The sequence below is a fragment of the Ovis canadensis genome, chromosome 3 (assembly GCF_042477335.2).
Source record: "Ovis canadensis isolate MfBH-ARS-UI-01 breed Bighorn chromosome 3, ARS-UI_OviCan_v2, whole genome shotgun sequence".
NCBI classification, from domain to species: domain Eukaryota; kingdom Metazoa; phylum Chordata; class Mammalia; order Artiodactyla; family Bovidae; genus Ovis; species Ovis canadensis.
In genome coordinates this window covers 224,484,935-224,503,463 of record NC_091247.1, presented here as the reverse complement: position 1 = coordinate 224,503,463, position 18,529 = coordinate 224,484,935, and the positions used below count along the sequence as shown (strand labels likewise).

The following is an 18,529-nucleotide window of genomic DNA, read 5'->3' as shown; positions in this document are numbered from 1 at the left end:
AGAGTGGGCAGAGGGGAAGTGTGGATAGATGGTGCCGTGGGGATAGAAAGGCAGTGGGAAGGAGAGGCTGGGGCCAGCAGATTGTCAACAGGCCGCCTTGGTGGTGAGGATAAATGATCAGGCCTGAGTGAGGGCAGAGGGGAGGACTTGGAGGAGAGGCAATTAGGTGATTGGCTGGGTGTGAGCTGAGGGCCAGGGAAGCACTGATGACATGGTGCAGGCTTCCATCCAGGCAGGTAGCTGCAGGGGTGGGGGTGGGCCCAACAGAGAAAAGCAGGAGAGGCTCCTGTCCCAAGTTGACCCCACTGGAAGCTACCTGAGGATCTGCTATACTGTAGATCTGCCGGTTTACTGAGAGTCTAGAAGCCAAGATTTTAAAACTCACTTCAATTCTATACCAGTGAGTGAGTGCCTGGCATTAGGTTGGCACAGAGCTGGGCACAGTGAGAGGATACCTCAAGGGCTAGGCAATGGTTTACGTCCACCAGGAGTAGCCAGCCTTAGGGGAAACACTCAAAGTGGAGCAGCCCACAGAGGAGCCCATGCAGGGCCCTAGGATGCCAAGGTCATATAAGGGGGAGGGGCCGAGAGGACAGGAGGTGCGCTGTGGATAAGCCCACGCGCGTCCGTTCCCCGCATCACCTTCTCTAACAGTCACATGACAGCTCCCATGTGTATGGCACGTCACAGCTTACCACCTACCACTCCAGGATCATGGGTTGGATTCTGCCTTCCCATTCAGCTGGACAATCCACTCCCCACACCCTGCCACTGCGATACCTCGCCACTCTTCAAATACATAAATCATGTCTTGTACAACTTCAGGCCTGTGCTCATCTCATTCTCTTTGCCTAGCATGCTCTCCCCCTTGCCTGGCACAGAATACTTACCTTTCAAGCCTTTTCTTAAAGATTACAACACAAGTTCCCCAAGTGTGGGGTGTATACAGTATTCATTTTTTATTCCTCTGTTCCTAAAGTACCTCCTGGAATGGAGGTGATCCATGTGTGCTAAATGGATCGATGTAAATCAACCTGACAACAGCCTTGCATGTTACTCTCTTGTAGGCAAGGAAACTGAAGCTCAAAGAGGTAAATACTTCACTAAGGTTACATAGGTAATAAGCCACAGAGCTGAGACCAGAACTCGGATCTTCATCGTTCCTTTGAGCGACACCCATGCCCCAAAGCTACAGGGGTTAGAGACTAACCTGAAGACTGCCTTTGTGCTGCTGGGCAGAGAAGGAGGCAGTGAGAAGCCAGGCGGAGCAGAGGAGCCCGGTCCTGGGAGAGCCCTCCTCAGCCCAGGTCAGGGCCAGCATCTTCTCCAGAAGCTCTATCAGGGCCGTGCTACTCAGAAGCACTGCAGCGGCTGCAGAGGGTTGGGAAGAGCAGGTAGTGCTCAATTAGTACCCAGAAGGTGCTCCACATATGCTCTGTGAATGAACAAAAGGGTCACCTGGAGGCTCCCAGCTTCGTTTCGGAGCCAAAGGTTATCAGAACCAGAAAGGACGTTATGACCATCCATTCCAGCCACACACACACCCTGATTTATTTAAGATGGAAGAACAGGGCAGCAAGAGCCACAGACACTGCCCAGCACCCTCCCTTCCTCTTCACTGTGCCAGCCTGGGCCCCAGTACCTCTTCTCTGACTGCCCAGCGTGGTCTGGTGAAGGCTGCAGTACAGGAAGTTGAAGGAGGGCTGCAGGATGTCCGAGTCAGCGGGGCTGCATGTCCCACACAGCTTGCTCACTGCAAGAGATCAGAGTCCTCGGGAGCCCCAGCACTTAGCACTCACACTTCTTACAGCTAATGGCCCTCAACTGGCTAATTTCAGATGTCAGTCTTAGGGATCAGGAACAAACCTGGTGTCCCTGATGTTACTGCCAATGGAAAGAAGTAGTGACAAACCCCAAAACATGTTCACACTCTCCATAGGAACAACATCAGGCAAGCAGCCCACCGGTGCATGTACGAACAGACTGCACAAGTTTAGGAGATCAAAAGGCAGCCTCTGACAGCCCTTGTGCCAACCAGACTCCAGGTTGCAGAGTCTGCAGAGGTTACGTAGGCCAACTTGCCACCATCAGCAGAAAGACGATCAAATCTCTGAATTCTTCCAGCAACAGGCACTCACCACCTTCCCAGAGGAGGTCTGTAGCTATCGATGTGCAGTTCCCTAAACTTGCCACATTCTCTCTCTCATACCACCTCCATCTAGCTAACACCTTTCCTCCGATTCAGCAATCAAGATTCAGCTCAAAGGTCACCTCCCTCATGAATTCTCCCTTAATCTCTCAAGGTAAGGTTAAACACCTCCTCGTACTCCACCTGCCTCATCAGAGTGGTTACAACACTGTGGGGTAGACATCTACAGAGCACAACCGTTTCCTCCTGGGCATTACCAGTCCTTGCTCCCCTGCCCCTACCATCCTAGATATAAACCTACCTAAGTCTCCATTCACTTTTTTGGCAGCCATATCACACTTGACTTTATATGGCTCATGATCAGTCAGACAACCAGGCCCCTCCCAACCACAGCCCCACCCCTGAACCACAGTCCTCTACCCTCAATGCTCTCCAATAAAACTATTCAGGGTTATATGTAAACACATACTCATTTCACAAATATGCTTCAGTCTGCTATGTCTCCCTGTTAGAGGCCCTGTTGACAGCTATTTCTGTCACACACAAACCTCCCTCCTGGCTGAGTGCCACCTGATAAGATAGGCAGGCAATGACCAGCACCAGGCCAGGCTGGACACTTATCTTCTCATGAGGAGATCTGGGCTCCAGGCAGGGAAAAACCATACTACCCTGTGGCCAGAGGACACGACACTCCACAGGGACTGGAGACACACCTTTTTTCCTAATAATTTCAAGTTTTCCTCAACAAATCTTCCTGAGGGTGCTGCCTATGAACTGGTGGCTGCATCAGTGAGCAGTAAAAGATCCTAATAAGGTTTGGGGTATGGGGAGAGGAAAGGCCTAGAGATCTGTGAACTGGATCATCAGATCCTGAGTCAGCTGCAGGGTGAGGTGGAGAACAGCTTGTGCCAGGAAAAATAAAGGATACATAGACAGTACCCACTGAAGGCCTACTCTGTGCCAAGTACCTTGTGGCATTCTACACTTAAAGTTACTCCTTACATCAACCCTAAATCAGTACACACTGTTATCTTACTTATGAGGAACCAAAGGCTCACAAAGGCTAGAGGCTGCCCAAGGTTCCATAACTAGTGACTAAGCTGAGAACAAAATCAGGCCTTCTTGATTCTGGAGCTTGTCACAGTGACTTGTTTTGGTTTTTGTTTTCCAAACATCCCCAGAGGACGAGCAGAAGATCTGGAGGGTCCTTTATCAAGAAGCCCATAGGCGATCAGCCAGTCAGAGAACTGTGTGTGAGTTGATCACATACCCTGCTACCCTCCTCCCTCACGTTGCCTTTAAAAATGCTTTGTTGAAGTCCTTCAAGGAGTCTGGGTTTGTGGGGGGCATGAGTCCCCATTCTTGCATGGCCCTGCAATAAACCTCTCTCTACTCAAAAAAGAGAGAGAAGCCCACAGGAATAGACTGACCCACCAGCTTCTTCCAAAAGGTGAAAGGGTGGAGGAAAGGAGCAAGGCCAGTGCTATGAGGGCCGACCCATAGCCCACCCAGCCCTGAGCCCTCAGGCACTGTTCCAGAGCACCTTGGTGAAGCAGGTTCATGGCCATGCTGTCCAGTTCTTGCTCTGACTCATTCCTCAGCTGCACTAAGGAGAGAAGGTTCAACAGCAAAGGCAGGTTCCCAGAGGCTGTTAGGAACAAGGAGAGCTGGTCAGGGGCAATGACAGACAGATCACCACCACCACCCAACCAGCAGTAAATAGTTCATTGGGATTTACCCCTATTTCCTGTCTTCTTTATTTGGAAGAGGGGCAACTGACAGACTGAGTGCCAACTCTGGGTTGGGTAAGAGAATTCATTATTTCACTTAATCCTCTTTAAAATCATGGGAAGCAGGGACTGTCATTTCTATTTTACAGTTAAAAAAACTGAGGCCCAACGAGGCTAAATGACATCTCCCAGGTCTCACGGCCACTGGCAGGGCCAGGACTTGAACCCAAATCTGAATCCAAGGTTCAAAGTCTTTCCACTATGGGTTTCCAAGAAATCTCATGATTCTTAAACGCTATTAACACTTAGCTGTGGCTTCTCCTTCCCTGAAAAGGAAGGATTCAGCTCCTCCAGATCCCCTTAACAGAAGATATTAAGAAGAGGTGGCACAGAGAAGAGAATACACAGAAGAACTATACATCAAGATCTTTATGACCCAGATAATCACGATCGTGTGATCGCTCATCTAGAGCCAGACATCCTGGAATGTGAAGTCAAGTGGGCCTTAGGAAGCATCACAATGAACAAAGCTAGTGGAGGTGATGGAATTCCAGTTGAGCTATTTCAAATCCTAAAAGATCATGCTGTGAAAGTGCTGCACTCAATATGTCAGCACATTTGGAAAACTCAGCAGTGGTCACAGGACAGGAAAAGGTCGGTTTTCATTCCAATCCCAAAGAAAGGCAATGCCAAAGAATGCTCAAACTATCGCACAATTGCATTCATCTCACACACTAATGAAGTAATGTTCAAAATTCTCCAAGCCAGGCTTCAGCAATACGTGAACTTCCAGATGTTCAAGCTGGTTTTAGAAAAGCCAGAGGAACCAGAGATCAAATAGCCAACATCTGCTGGATCACTGAAAAAGCAAGAACGTTCCAGAAAAACATCTATTTCTGCTTTACTGACTATGCCAAAGCCTTTGACTGTGTGAATCAAAATAAACTGTGGAAAATTCTTCAAGAGATGGGCATACCAGACCACCTGACCTGCCTCTTGAGAAACCTGTATGCAGGTCAGGAAGCAACAGTTCAAACTGGACATGGAACAACGGACTGGTTCCAAATAGGAAAAGGAGTGTGTCAAGGCTGTATATTGTCACCCTGCTTATTTAACTTATATGCAGAGTATATCATGAGAAACGCTGGGCTGGAAGAAGCACAAGCTGGAATCAAGATTGCCGGGAGAAATATCAATAACCTCAGATATGCAGATGACACCAATCTTATGGCAGAAAGTGAAGAACTAAAGAGCCTCTTGATGAAAGTGAAAGAGGAGAGTGAAAAAGTTGGCTTAAAGTTCAACATTCAGAAAACTAAGATCATGGCATCTGGTCCCATCACTTCATGGCAAATAGATGGGGAAACAGTAGCTGACTTTACTTTTTTGGGCTCCAAAATCACTGCAGATGGTGACTGCAGCCATGAAATTAAAAGACACTTAATCCTTGGAAGGAAAGTTATGACCAACCTAGACAGCATATTAAAAAGCAGAGACATTACTTTGTCAACAAAAGTCCACCTAGTCAAGGCTATGGTTTTTCCAGTTGTCATATATGGATGTGAGAGTTGGACTATAAAGAAAGCTGGGTGCAGAAGAATTGATGCTTTTGAACTGTGGTGTTGGAGAAGGCTCTTGAGAGTCCCTTGGACTTCAAAGAGATCCAACCAGTCCATCCTAAAGGAGATGAGTCCTGGGTGTTCATTGGAAGGACTGATGTTGAAGCTGAAAATCCAACGCCTCATTGGGCCACCTGACGCGAAGAGCTGAGTCATTTGGAAAAGATCCTGATGCTGGGAAAGATTGAGGGCAGGAGGAGAAGGGGACAACAGAGGATGAGATGGTTGGATGGCATCACCAACTCAACAGACATGAGTTTGGGTAAACTCCAGGAGTTGGTGATGGACAGGGAGGCCTGGCGTGCTGCGGTTCATGGGGTCGCAAAGAGCGGACATGACTGAGCGACTGAACTGAACTGAACTGAGATCCCCTTAAACATGCCTCCAAACCCCCGTCCTCAATAGAACTGGACCAAGTGAGCCATAGTTCTCCACCCACTTCTTCTTAATTGCTTGAAAATTTTAAAGTTCAGCTCTCTAAGAGTAGGAAAAAAACAGACTAATCCTAGCCTTTCACACTATACCAAATATCAAGCTTCTGTGACTCCAGGGAGTCCCATTCCAGATTTGGAAACCATCCTTTTAGATCTCACCAGGAGCTCCAATCCATCACAGATCCACCCCCTCCCTTGCCCCTGCTGGCTGTTGCTGCCTCCCTCACCTCCCCAACATTCACCGCTTCTTTCTTCCCAACTGGGGGCTGCCATTCTTGTGACAAATAGCTCTGAGCACATGCTGTGCAGGGTGGGGATAGGCATGCATGCATCAAACACACCCACCCATGCAGACATGAAACATAAGCACACTCAAACCACAGACACACACACATATACACACACAAGTACGTTGAACACCCACTCTCCCACAAGAGAAGGAGATAAAAGTTTCTCGCTTGATGCCCCACTGGCCTGACTTTTCTTTTGCAGAGAAAACTCTGATTCTCTCTCCCAGAGCAGATCTCATCACAGTAGAGATGCCCACTCCTGAGTGACCTTCCTTCAGGTCTAAACATGCCTCCAGCAGCTACAGGCTGACCTCCTGAGGGGGAGGACCCATGCTCCATCAGCAGATGCTGTAGGATCATCAGGAAGTGGCCTCGGATGAGACCGCCCACTTGGACATCTTCATTCCTCCTCAGAAAGGTCTTCAGTACGATCAGTACCCTGCGGGCTATGTCCACGGGACTGGAACAAATGAGGTCCTGAGCAGGAGAGAAGGAAGCCAGAGCTGAGAGGGCATTATAGCTGGGGACAGTTGAGCAGTGAAGAGGGGCTGGAGAAGAGCCCCAAATGATGCTGTCACAGAACTGGGGAAGGAAGCACTCACTCAGGACCTACCATGCATCATCCTGTCAAACAAGTCCATCCTAAACGGGAAAAAACAGGCTCAGAGAGATTGTGTGATGTGTCAAAGCTCACACAAACTAGTAAGTGGCACAGTTAGGATCTGAATCCCTGGTGGCTCAGATGGTAAAGAATCTGCCTACAATACAGAAGACCCTGGGTCAGGAAGATCCCCTGGAGAGGGAATGGCTACCCACTTCAGTATCATTGCCTGGAGAATCCCATGGACAGAGGAGCTTGACAGGCTACAGTCCCAAGGGTAGGACTTGGATCACAAAGAGTCAGACAGGACTGAGTGACTAACACACTCCCAACTCCAAGCCCAGAGCTCTTTCTACTTTCCAGGATGCCCCTCTCTTGCACATGGAAGTACAAGGGCCAGGAAGAGGTTATTTCAGAAGCAGGGACCTGAGTGTGCCTTAAGGGAGAAGAGGGTGGGGGTGGAGATGTCACAGGGCAAGGACAGGATGGGTTAGGACAGATTCAGGACACAGGAAGAGAAGCAAGGACCAGATCAGGCCCTGTCTCCACCATGGCATCTGGCTATTTCTGCCCCAAGGAGTAAAGGCCTTGGTTTCAGAAGGCTGGAAAGAACATTGCTTTTTATTTGCTTTCAGAGTTAATAAGTATATGTTAAAGGGGAAGTCAGCAGAAGCTACACCAGAGACTATCCCATTGAGAGTTGCTGGCATCTGCCAGCTCAAACAGGCCAATTCCTTTGGACAAGGCGGCGGGGGGGGCGGGGGGGGGGTGCTGGGTGCCACGAAACCAGTGTCACACACAGACTCCTAGCTCCTGACACACAGAACCATGATTCCAGGCAACTGGCCAGACAAGCCCAGATGTGCTGATCACTGGGTAGCACAGGGGCGTCTGTGCTTAGTTCTCTAAAAACCCCCACAGCTGCCAGAGAAACAACTATAATACTGATGAAATAATTCATATTTTATGGCACAATGAGAAACATTTGAACATACAATTTTTCTTTGCTAGCTTGGGCCTCTTCCTCCCCTTTTATAGTGTATTGTGCATCTGAATTAACCAGACCTCCTTAGGAGATAACATTCTTTCTCAATCTCATCAAGGGTCACAACTCGTAAGTCTTTACGGGATAACTTCCTTCCTAACTCTGCAAGGGACCATGATGACCTGTGATCCACTACTACCTTTGTATGTATACATTTAAATTGTGTAAACGATCAATAATATGTCATTTAACCATTTGTCTCAAAAACTTAAATCACTGTGCCCTGACCTCTTATGGGCAGAACAGTCCTCAGAGCTTTTTATTTTACTTTCTTAATTTATTTTTTTGGCCACACCACATGGTTTGCAAGATCTTAGTTCCTGGACCCGGCATGGAACCTGTGTTCCCTATAGCAGAAGCACTGAGTCCTAACTACTGGACTGCCAGGGAATTCCCCTCAGAGATTTCTGAAAGACTGTCTACCAGGTTATAATTCTCAGGTTGGCTCAAATAAATTTGCCATTTCCTTCTGAGATAGACTGTTGATTAATTTTTATTGACAACATCAATAGCAATCACTCAATCAGGACCTAATAATGTCAAGTATTGTTCTGTGTTTAAACTGTAGTTACATGTTTGTTTATACATTATCTGTATCTTCATGATAATTTTTCCTAGTAGGTGTTACTCCAGTTATTCAAATCAGCAAACTGAGGCAGATTAACTAGTTTGCCTGTCAAGAAAGCAGGGGCATTATAAATTCTATAGCCACTATGATTTAAGGAAGGGCAGGGATGAGGTTGACTTCATCTTTGTTACCTTATAGGGACTTGGTTGGGAAGATCCCCTGGAATAGGAAACGGCAACCCACTCCAGTATTATTGCCTAGAAAATTCCATGGACAGAGGAGCTTGTTGGGCTACAGTCCATGGGGTTGCAAAGAGTTGGACGCAGCACTTACATACACATACACACAGAGACTCAGAAAACATCTTTGGCAGGAGAGGCTCTCAGAATAAAAAGGCTAAAGGGAATCTCAGTTCATTTCCATCAACCGTTTTACTTTATAGAGTGTGAGGCTGAAGCCAGATGAGGTGTGATTTGTCTGAGGTCACAGGACCCACAGCCAAACTAGTTTCCTAGTTCTGCTCCTTCACCAGCACACGGCTGCCTGACTGCCAAAGCCGGTCTCTTAGAAACGTAAGTTAGTGAATGTTCAAAGTGCCAAACGAAGGGGGCACTGTGATGAATGCCAGGGGAAGGGGTGCACCCCACCCGTAGGGTCAGTGAGGAGGCTCTGGGTGGAGCATGGCCCCCTCTGAAGCCTCTCCTGTCCAGAGTCGTCCAGAACTCTGGGACTGGGCCGACCAGAGAGACATGGCCCAAGCAGGGAACAAACAGAGCTTCTATGACATCACTGTTTTTTACATATAAACAACCCACGTGAAAGACCACCTGTTGGTAAGAGTAGCAATTAACAGCTTTGTTTTCAGCTGTTAATTACCCATATCAGAAACAGAAATTGTACCAACACTTATTTTTAGACTCTTTCCCCTCCTGCAGCTAGAAGCTGGGAAGCAATGGTAGGAATTATACACATGAACAAACAACAAAGTTGTTCCTTGCTCTTCTTTCTTAACTCTGATGTTTCTAGGATCTAATTTAGTAAAAACTCATTATTTAGGCTCCGGTCATGGCCATGACCTTTGTTAGCTATATGACCTTCAGAATTCAGTAAGTCTTCCTTTTTTAAAAAACTGTTTATTTATTTGGCTGTATCATGTCTTTGTTGTGGCTTAGTTGTCAGGTGGAATGTGGGATTTTAGTTGCTCAAGTAGGGTTCAAACCTGCATCCCTTGCATTGGAAGGCAGATTCTTAACTAATGTACTACAAGGGAAGGCCCTCAATAAGCCTTTCTGAGATTAAGATTCTTTATCTGGTTCAGAGTCAGTAAGGAATCAGTGAATGATAGTCTACCTTGTACAGCATACCATGAGTGCTCCTATGTATTCTTTCATTTATCCCCATGTTATCTCCATTTTAGACATAAGGAAACCAAAGCTCAGAGAAGACTTCTTTCAGTTGTTAGGGGTTTGTTGTATCTGAGTCCCTCACTGGCCCATGGGCCAGGAACTAGGTCTAATTCTTCCCTGTGCTCAAACAAACAGCTCTCCCATTAGGTGAAACCCTAAGTCAGGGTTGGTTTCCCTCTTGTCCTGAGATTTAGCTCAGTTTACTGGAAAAAACAATACGGAATCAAAATTTGGGTTTTAATCTTAGCTCTTGTGACCTTGGGCAAATCTCTCTAAAACTATTTCTTATTCTGTTTAAAAAGAAAAAAATAAGATACTATGATTAGTATCGTCCTCAGAAGATCTGAATTTTTTCTTTTTTGAAAGACTTAGATCTATTCAGATCCCTAACTCAACAGGTCAGCAAAGGTTTATAAATACTTATGTGTGAGGAACTGACCCTGAATACTTTATCTGGCAAAGAAAATCCAGCATCTTAGCTCTGTCCATTGCTACTCTGTGTCCCATCTTATTTTCTTTCCTTATGCACTAATGGTTTTTAACCCGTTCCTTATTCCCTTTTCTTCCTCATCCAAGGAAGAATTTGAGCCAAAGCATGAATGTGGGCCCTATCAAATCAACTGCATACAAGCAGCTTCCTTATCTAACTGATGAACCTGACAAATTATAGGAATGTCTTACTTCACACAAAAAAATCACTGGAATATGCAATAAACTCCTGATTAAAAAAAATTCTGGGTATGCCCAAAGAAGAGTGTTGCACATGTAACATAATCTTGAGAGTTATGACAGGAAAGAGGCTGAGTCCCTTTGCCAATCAGACATCTGCCACTACATGCCCCAGGGGTCCCCTGTGACATCAAACCCTTGCTAACAGAATATACTTAAGACAGGGAGGCGAGAGGGAATGGTGACAAAGGTCAGCATTTCAGAGGTATATCCCCTGAGGGTTAGAGGGGCACGTATCTCTCAGTGAGCAGACATCCATCAGACTTAGGAAAGGGTAAGGATTTACCAGGCACCTGCCAGCTGAAAAGACCTCCTACTAGCATGGAAACACTGATAAGTCCAGAGGTGGGTAGAAGCAGCTCTGAGTGCCTCCTGACCTCAGAAAACCAGCTCAGGAAACCAGAGAGAGAGGGCCCACCACCTCTGACTGTAAAAATGAGCAAGTGGTCACCTACTAGCAAAATGAGTAGGATGCTGGGGCTGCTCCTGAGTATGTGAAACAGGGCTGCTACGCTGGCGGGAAGGGTGGGCTGCCCAGCAGACGGGACACCGTCCAGCTCCTCACAGCTGCTCTCTTCCCAGGAGAACCAAAGTTCCAGGACACGGTGCCCAAACCTCCTCATCAGCTCTGGATGCAGCAGGAATAACCTGAGCAGGAGCGGATGGTGGGTGTAGACTCGGTGCAGGTCTGGGGTGTCCTCTAGGAATTTTCTGATGGCGCCAACCACAGCCTGGAGGCAAAGAATAAAGAGGCTAAATACACCTTGCAGAGGCCCCAAGAGACTCCAATCCCCAACAAATAGAGACAGCCAAGATGTAACTGGAAAAAAATGTACTGGCTTCTCAGGGTCCAGGTTATTTTCACTGGCACCCTCCAGCAAAAAAAGCATCCTCACTGTGCTTACCTTGTAACAGTGGCCCTCAACTCGGGGTGATTTCACTCCCCAAGGGACAATAAAAATGTCTAGACTGTCTAGATTGTTGATTGTCTTGATTGGGGGAGTGCTAGTGGCATCTAGTGTGAGAGAGCAGGAATCCTGCTAAATATCCTGCAATGTACCAAACAGCCTCCCACAGAAAAGACTGTGCAAAATGTCACCAGTGCTGTGGCTGAGAAACCCCCACTCCATAATGACACTTAGCACAGTGTGCCACAGCTGTCAGCGTGTATGTGTCTACCTACCACACTAGACTTCAGCTGTCTGAGGGCAGGGACTGCGGCAGATTAATTTGTGCCCTGGCACAGGGCCTGGCACAGAGACAGCAAAGAGGAGGTGTGTTAAACCATTTATTAAACCTCTCTCTTCCAAAATAACTCAAAATAATATACACATATAAGAAAGCTCAAATTCCTGAGCACGTTACTCTCATGATTTTACGCTTCATAGTTTTAACTCTTCACTTGGATCTTTCATCCGTTTTGAGTTCATTTCTGTGTATGATATGAGCTAAGGGTCGAGCTCCATTCTGTTGCATGTAGATATGCAACTGATTCCAACACTATTTATTTACTTATTTTTTTAATTTTTATTTTTACTTTATTTTACTTTACAATACTGTATTGGTTTTGCCATACATTGACATGAATCCACCACGGGTGTACATGCCTTCCCAAACATGAACCCCCCTTCCACCTCCCTCCCCATAACATCTCTCTGGGTCATCCCTGTGCACCAGCCCAAAGCATGCTGTATCCTGCATCGGACATAGATTGGCGATTCGTTTCTTACCATTTATTAAAAAGGCAATTTTTCCTTTGCTGAATCGTCTTTGTTGTTCTTATAAAAAATATACGGGTTTATTTTCGGGGTTTTTGTTTGTTTTCATTTTTGACCTGAGGGACCTTAATTCTCCCACTAGGGATGGAACCCAGGTCCCGACAGTGAAAGTGCTGAGTTCTAACCACTGAACAGACAGGGAATTCCCTATGGGTTTATTTTTGGACTCTCAACTCTATTCGGTTGATCTGGATGTCTCTCCTAGACATATTTAGAACCACACTATCTTGATTACTCTATCTTTGTAGTAAGTTTGAAATGAAGAAGTGTGAGTCCTCCAAACCTGATCTTCTTTTTCAAAATTATTTTGGCTATTTTGGGTCCCTTGCATTTCCAAATAAATTTTCGGATCAGCTCGTCCATTTTGAGACAAGAAAAGAAAAACAAGGCAACTAGAATTTTGATGAAGCTTATGTTGAATCTATAGAACAATTTGAGGAGTATTGCCATTTAAACACTATTAAGTCTTTTTTCCTAGTTTTCAGTTCAGTTCAGTCGCTCAGTCGTGTCCGACTCTTTGAGACTTCATGAATTGCAGCACACCAGGCCTCCCTGTCCATCACCAACTCCTGGAGTTTACCCAAACTCATGTTCATCGAGTCAGTGATGCCATCCAGCCATCTCATCCTCGGTCGTCCCCTTCTCCTCCTGCCCCCAATCCCTCCCAGCATCAGAGTCTTTTCCAATGAGTCAATTCTTCGCATGAGGTGGCCAAAGTATTGGAGTTTCAGCCCCAGCATCAGTCCTTTCAAAGAAGACCCAGGACTGATCTCCTTCAGAATGGACTGGTTGGATCTCCTTGCAGTCCAAGGAACTCTCAAGAGCCTTCTCCAACACCACAGTTCAAAAGCATCAATTCTTCAGTGCTCAGCTTTCTTCACAGTCCAACTCTCACATCCATACATGACTACTGGAAAAACCATAGCCTTGACTAGATGGACCTTTGTTGGCAAAGTAATGTCTCTGCTTTTCATATGCTGGTCATAACTTTCCTTCCAAGGAGTAAGCGTCTTTTAATTTCATGGCTGCAGTCACCATCTGCAGTGATTTTGGAGCCCCCAAAAATAAAGTCTGACACTGTTTCCACTGTTTCCCCATCTACTTCCCATGAAGATGCCATGATCTTCATTTTCTGAATGTTGAGCTTTAAGCCAACTTTTTCACTCTCCTCTTTCACTTTCATCAAGAGGCTTTTAGTTCCTCTTCACTTTCTGCCATAAGGGTGGTGTCATCTGCATATCTGAGGCTATTGATATTTCTCCCGGCAATCTTGATTCCAGCTTGTGCTTCTTCCAGCCCAGCGTTTCTCATGATGTACTCTGCATATAAGTTAAATAAGCAGGGTGACAATATACAGCCTTGACGTACTCTGTTTCCTATTTGGAACCAGTCTGTTGCTCCATGTTCAGTTCTAACTGTTGCTTCCTGATCTGCATATAGGTTTCTCAAGAGGCAGGTTAGGTGGTCTGGTATTCCCATCTCTTTCAGAATTTTCCACAGCTTATTGTGATCCACACAGTCAAAGGCTTTGGCATAGTCAATAAAGCAGAAATAGATGTTTTTCTGGAACTCTCTTGCTTTTTCCATGATCCAGCGGATGTTGGCAATTTGATCTCTGGTTCTTCTGCCTTTTCTAAAATCAGCTTGGACATCAGGAAGTTCACGGTTCATGTATTGCTGAAGCCTGGCTTGGAGAATTTTGAGCATTACTTTACTAGCATGTGAGATGAGTGCAATTGTGCGGTAGTTTGAGCATTCTTTGGCATTGCCTTTCTTTGGGATTGGAATGAAAACTGACCTTTTACAGTCCTGTGGCCACTGCTGAGTTTTCCAAATTTGCTGGCATATTGAGTACAGCACTTTCACAGCATCATCTTTAAGGATTTGAAATAGTTCAACTGGAATTCCATCACCTTCACTAGCTTTGTTCGTAGTGATGCTTTCTAAGGCCCACTTGACTTCACATTCCAGGATTGAGACATAATTAACATATAACATTGCATAAGTTTAAGGTTTCCCTGATAGCTCAGGTATGGGCTTCCCTTGTGGCTCAGCTGGTAAAGAATCCTGCAATGCACAAGACCTGGGTTCGATCCCTGAGTTGGAAAGATCCCCTGGAGAAGGGAACAGCTACCCACTCCAGAATTCCAGCCTGGAGAATTCCATGGACTGTACAGTCCAGTCACAAAGAGTCGGACACGACTGAGGGACTTTGAAGTTTAAGAGATACAACATAATCATCTGATAAATGTATATATTGTGAAATGATTACTCCAGCCTTAAGAGTTTATAAAGAAGCTGGAGGGAGAAAACCTGTAACAAATAACCTCATCAAAGTAATCCAAGACCAGCCTGGCTAACAATGATGTAGGTCCCAGCAATACATCTTGTTTCATAAACTCTTATCTGTAGACATCTCATACCTTTTTCCTCCTGCACAAACCAGAAGTGGTACTAAGAAAACAGCCTTTAACCTAATTCACCTTTATAACTTAGGTTAATTAGGACCTAATTAACTTAGGTCCACAGCGTGCAGGATCCTTCCTCTCTGACTAGGGATCAAACCTATGCCCCCTGCAGTGGAAGCATGGAGTCTTGACCACTGGACTTTGAGGGAAATCCTTAAGTCTTGATTTTCTTATCAATAAAATGAAAATAGTAACCTCTGCCTCCCAGAACTGTTGAGAGAACTGGGTAGTTACACGAGCTCTGTATGTGTCAGCGCTGTCTCCCTCTAGTCCCCTAACACACCCTATCTCTCTGTCGCCCAACATCTCTATACATAAACCAAACAGTCTTCCAAGGAACCATAATAAAGAGGAGCAGGAGAAGGAGGAAAAGCCTCAGGAGTTTTGGTCCATACCTCATCTAAGGTACCATCTTTGTCCTGGCAGGTTGCAAGCAGACAGACAGAAGCTCTGAAGACCAGGAGTGGAGGGCGTTCACCCTGGTCCTGCAGAGATAGGAGGAAGCTTTGCACAGCCATGAATAACTTCGTCTTTGAGACAAACCTGTCAACCAAGGACAGTCTGAGTGAAAAAGGCAGAGATGGCTGTCCGGCCTTGCCACAGCCTCCCTCTGCCCTTCTGTCCCAGCATGTCCACAGCCTAATGACATCTTGCACAAAGAGGGTGCTGTACATACTTAACAAAGCACTGTCACACATGCACAGCACGCAGTTCTCTGCTTTGTGCAAGGATCTGTTAGAGGACAGAAGCTCCTCACTCACACCTAGAAGGTAAAGCATCAGGCAGCTGGACCAGCAGTGTTAAAAAGAAGGGTGCTACTTTGGGGTTTCAGGAGGCCCTGCTTTGACAGCCAGTTCACCCTTCTCTTCTCATATTTATCACTAAACATTTGTGTGTTCAATGGGCTCGTTTCTGGGGAAGGGAGACTTCTACACTTGTACATGCAAGGAAGATGTGGATGAGGAGACCAACTTCACTACATGTCCTTTTATGCTTTTTAAATTTTCTACCATGGGTATGTCTCACCTATCAGATTAAGACTCTGATAAACATTTTAAAATAGGTAATATTAAATGCAATGTGGTATCCTGGATTGTATCCTAGAACAGAAAAGGGACAGTACAGGAAAACTGGTGAAATCTGAATCAAGTTTAGTTAATAGTATTGTACCACCATACATATGGTCAAATGATTTTTAACAAGGGTGCCAACACCATTCAGTGGGGAAAGGACAGTCTTTTCAACAAATGGCCCTGGGAAAACTGGATTTCCACATGCAAAAGAATGAAGTTGGAATCTTACCTAACATGATAGAAAAAAATTAACTCCAAATAGAAACACACTTAAATGAAAGACTTAAACCTATAAAAAAATTTTGGAACAAAACATAAGGCAAAAGTTTCATGACATTGAATTTGGCAATGAATTATTGGTTATGACACCAAAAACACAGGGAATAAAAGAAAAAAATAAACTGGACTTTATGAAAGTTTTAAGTTTGTGCATCCAAAACCACTATCAACAGAGTAAAAAGGCAACCCACAGAATGGTAGAAATTATTTGCAAATCTAATAAAGAACTAATATCCAGAATATATAGATAATTCCTAAAACTCAACAACAAAAACACTCAAACAATCTGAATCAAAACTAGACACAAGATTTGAATAGACATTTCTCCAAAGAAGATATACAAATGGCCAACAAGCACATGAAAATATGCTCAACAACAAATGACAACAGAAAATATAGACAAATTTCATCCCCCCCAAATTTAATTAGATTTAATAAAAATTTAAATTAAAAGGCACTTGCTCCTTGGAAGAAAAGCTATGACAAAACTAGACAATATATTACAAAGCAGAGACATTACTTTGCCAACAAAGGTCTGTATAATCAAAGCTATGGTTTTTCCAGTAGTCATGTACGATTTCAAGAGTTGGACCATGAAGAAGTCTGAGTGCCAGAGAACTGATGCTTTTGAACTGTGGTGTTAGAGAAGACTCTTGAGAGTCCCTTGGACTGAAAGGAGATCAAACCAGTCAATCCTAAAGGAAATCAGCCTTGATCACTGGAACGACTGATGCTGAAGTTGAAGCTCCAGTACTTTGGGTGCCTGATGTGAAGAACTGACTCATTGGAAAAGACCCTGATGCTGGGAAAGATTGAAGGCAGGAGAGGGGATGACAGAGGATAAGATGGTTGGATGGCATCACCAACTCGATGGACATGAGTTTGAGCAAGCTCCAGGATTTCGTGATGGACAGGGAAGCCTGGGGTGCTGCAGTCCATGAGGTCAAAAAGAGTCAGACATGACTGAGCAGCCGAACTGAACAGAATCAAAACCACAATGCAAACACCACTTCATAACCACTAGGATGGCTATAATCAAAAAGATGGACAAGTCTTGACAAGGATATGGAGAAACCAGAACCCTTGCTCGAACATTGCTGGCAGGGCTGTAGCTCCTCTGGAAAACAGTTCACAAGTTCCTCAAAATGTTACCCATAGTATTACCATATGACTCCTCAATTCTAAATGTGGTGTATACAGAAAAGGAATAGAAAACAAGTACTCAAACAAACACATGTACACACATATTCACAGCATTACTATTCACAATAGCCAAAAGGTGGAAACAGCCCAAATGCCCATCAATGAATGAAGGAATAAACAAACTGTGGTGTATACACATAATGGTATTCAGCCATGAAAAAGAATGAAGTACCAATGCCTGCTGCAAACATTATGCTTACTGGATGAATCTTGAAAACATTATGCTCAGTGGAGGAGCAGGTGCAAAAGATCACATACATATGACCACATCTACCAGAAATGTTCAGAATAGATAAGTCCACAGAGACAGAATGCAGAATGCTAGTTGCCAGAAGCTTAGGAGAAGGAAAGGGGAGTGACTGCTTAAAGGATAAGAGGCTTTACTTTGGAGTCATGGAAATGTTTTGGAACTAGACAGAGACGGTTTGCACAACACTGTGAATATACTCAGTGCCACTGAGTTGTCCTCTTTAAAATGGTTAACTTAGCTATATAAACTTTACCTCAATAATTTTTTAAAAGCTTAATGAAAAATAGTACTTTGATTTTAAATTTTAATAAATTGTATAGTAATTCTTAAAACCAAAGTAAACTACTATTTTTTTGGTGCATAAACAACACCCTCAGGGATATCAAGGAATTCTCATCAGCATTCAAGGCTCTGTCCTTCACTCCTGAGACTACCTATCTCTCCAAACTGTGAGCCCCTCAGGAATACACGCCATTTCTCACTTATCTCCATTTCCCCGGTGCTCAGCACCAGACCTGGAGAGGATGCCTCTGTAAATAGTTATTGAACTGAACCTGGCTACAGATGTAGCTTCCAGAACTAACTGTCAGTTGCCAGCTCTGAGCACTGACCTGTCCTCGTGAATGTAGGCCAGGTAGAAGAGGAGCAGGATGCAGTACTGTCTCTGGCGAGCAGCTTCCTCCACGTACTGGCGATCTGACAGGAGAGCAAGGCTTTCAGGGCCCCTGCTGCTTATCTGGGGCAGCCCGTGCTGCAGGAGCTCAGACACTGCAGAGAGCTCTGGAGAGGAAACAGGCCGGAGAAAATCACACAAAGGACAGAGGAGAGCAGGTAATGGTCACATGCGTGTCTGTACATACAGAATACTGCACAGGACACAAGGACACACACAGGACAAAAGGCAATC

The 18,529-nt window shown here is 45.1% G+C and overlaps 1 protein-coding gene across 3 annotated transcripts in view; it reads right to left on the bottom strand.

The window, feature by feature from the left end:
• The window catches only part of MEI1 (meiotic double-stranded break formation protein 1), a 55,532-nt gene that overhangs the window by 9,073 nt on the left and 27,930 nt on the right, over positions 1-18,529 (bottom strand). For all 3 annotated transcript variants that reach the window (XR_011255351.1, XM_069581678.1, XM_069581679.1), the window contains exons 18-24: positions 18,234-18,402; positions 15,213-15,360; positions 11,027-11,302; positions 6,534-6,699; positions 3,693-3,797; positions 1,643-1,753; positions 1,211-1,371 (exon numbers count right to left, since the gene is read on the bottom strand). Coding sequence is in view for 2 of the 3 variants with exons in the window: in XM_069581678.1 (XP_069437779.1) it covers positions 1,211-1,371; positions 1,643-1,753; positions 3,693-3,797; positions 6,534-6,699; positions 11,027-11,302; positions 15,213-15,360; positions 18,234-18,402 (1,136 nt within the window). In the remaining variant the exon portion in view is untranslated. The remainder of the gene's footprint in view (positions 1-1,210; positions 1,372-1,642; positions 1,754-3,692; positions 3,798-6,533; positions 6,700-11,026; positions 11,303-15,212; positions 15,361-18,233; positions 18,403-18,529) is intronic.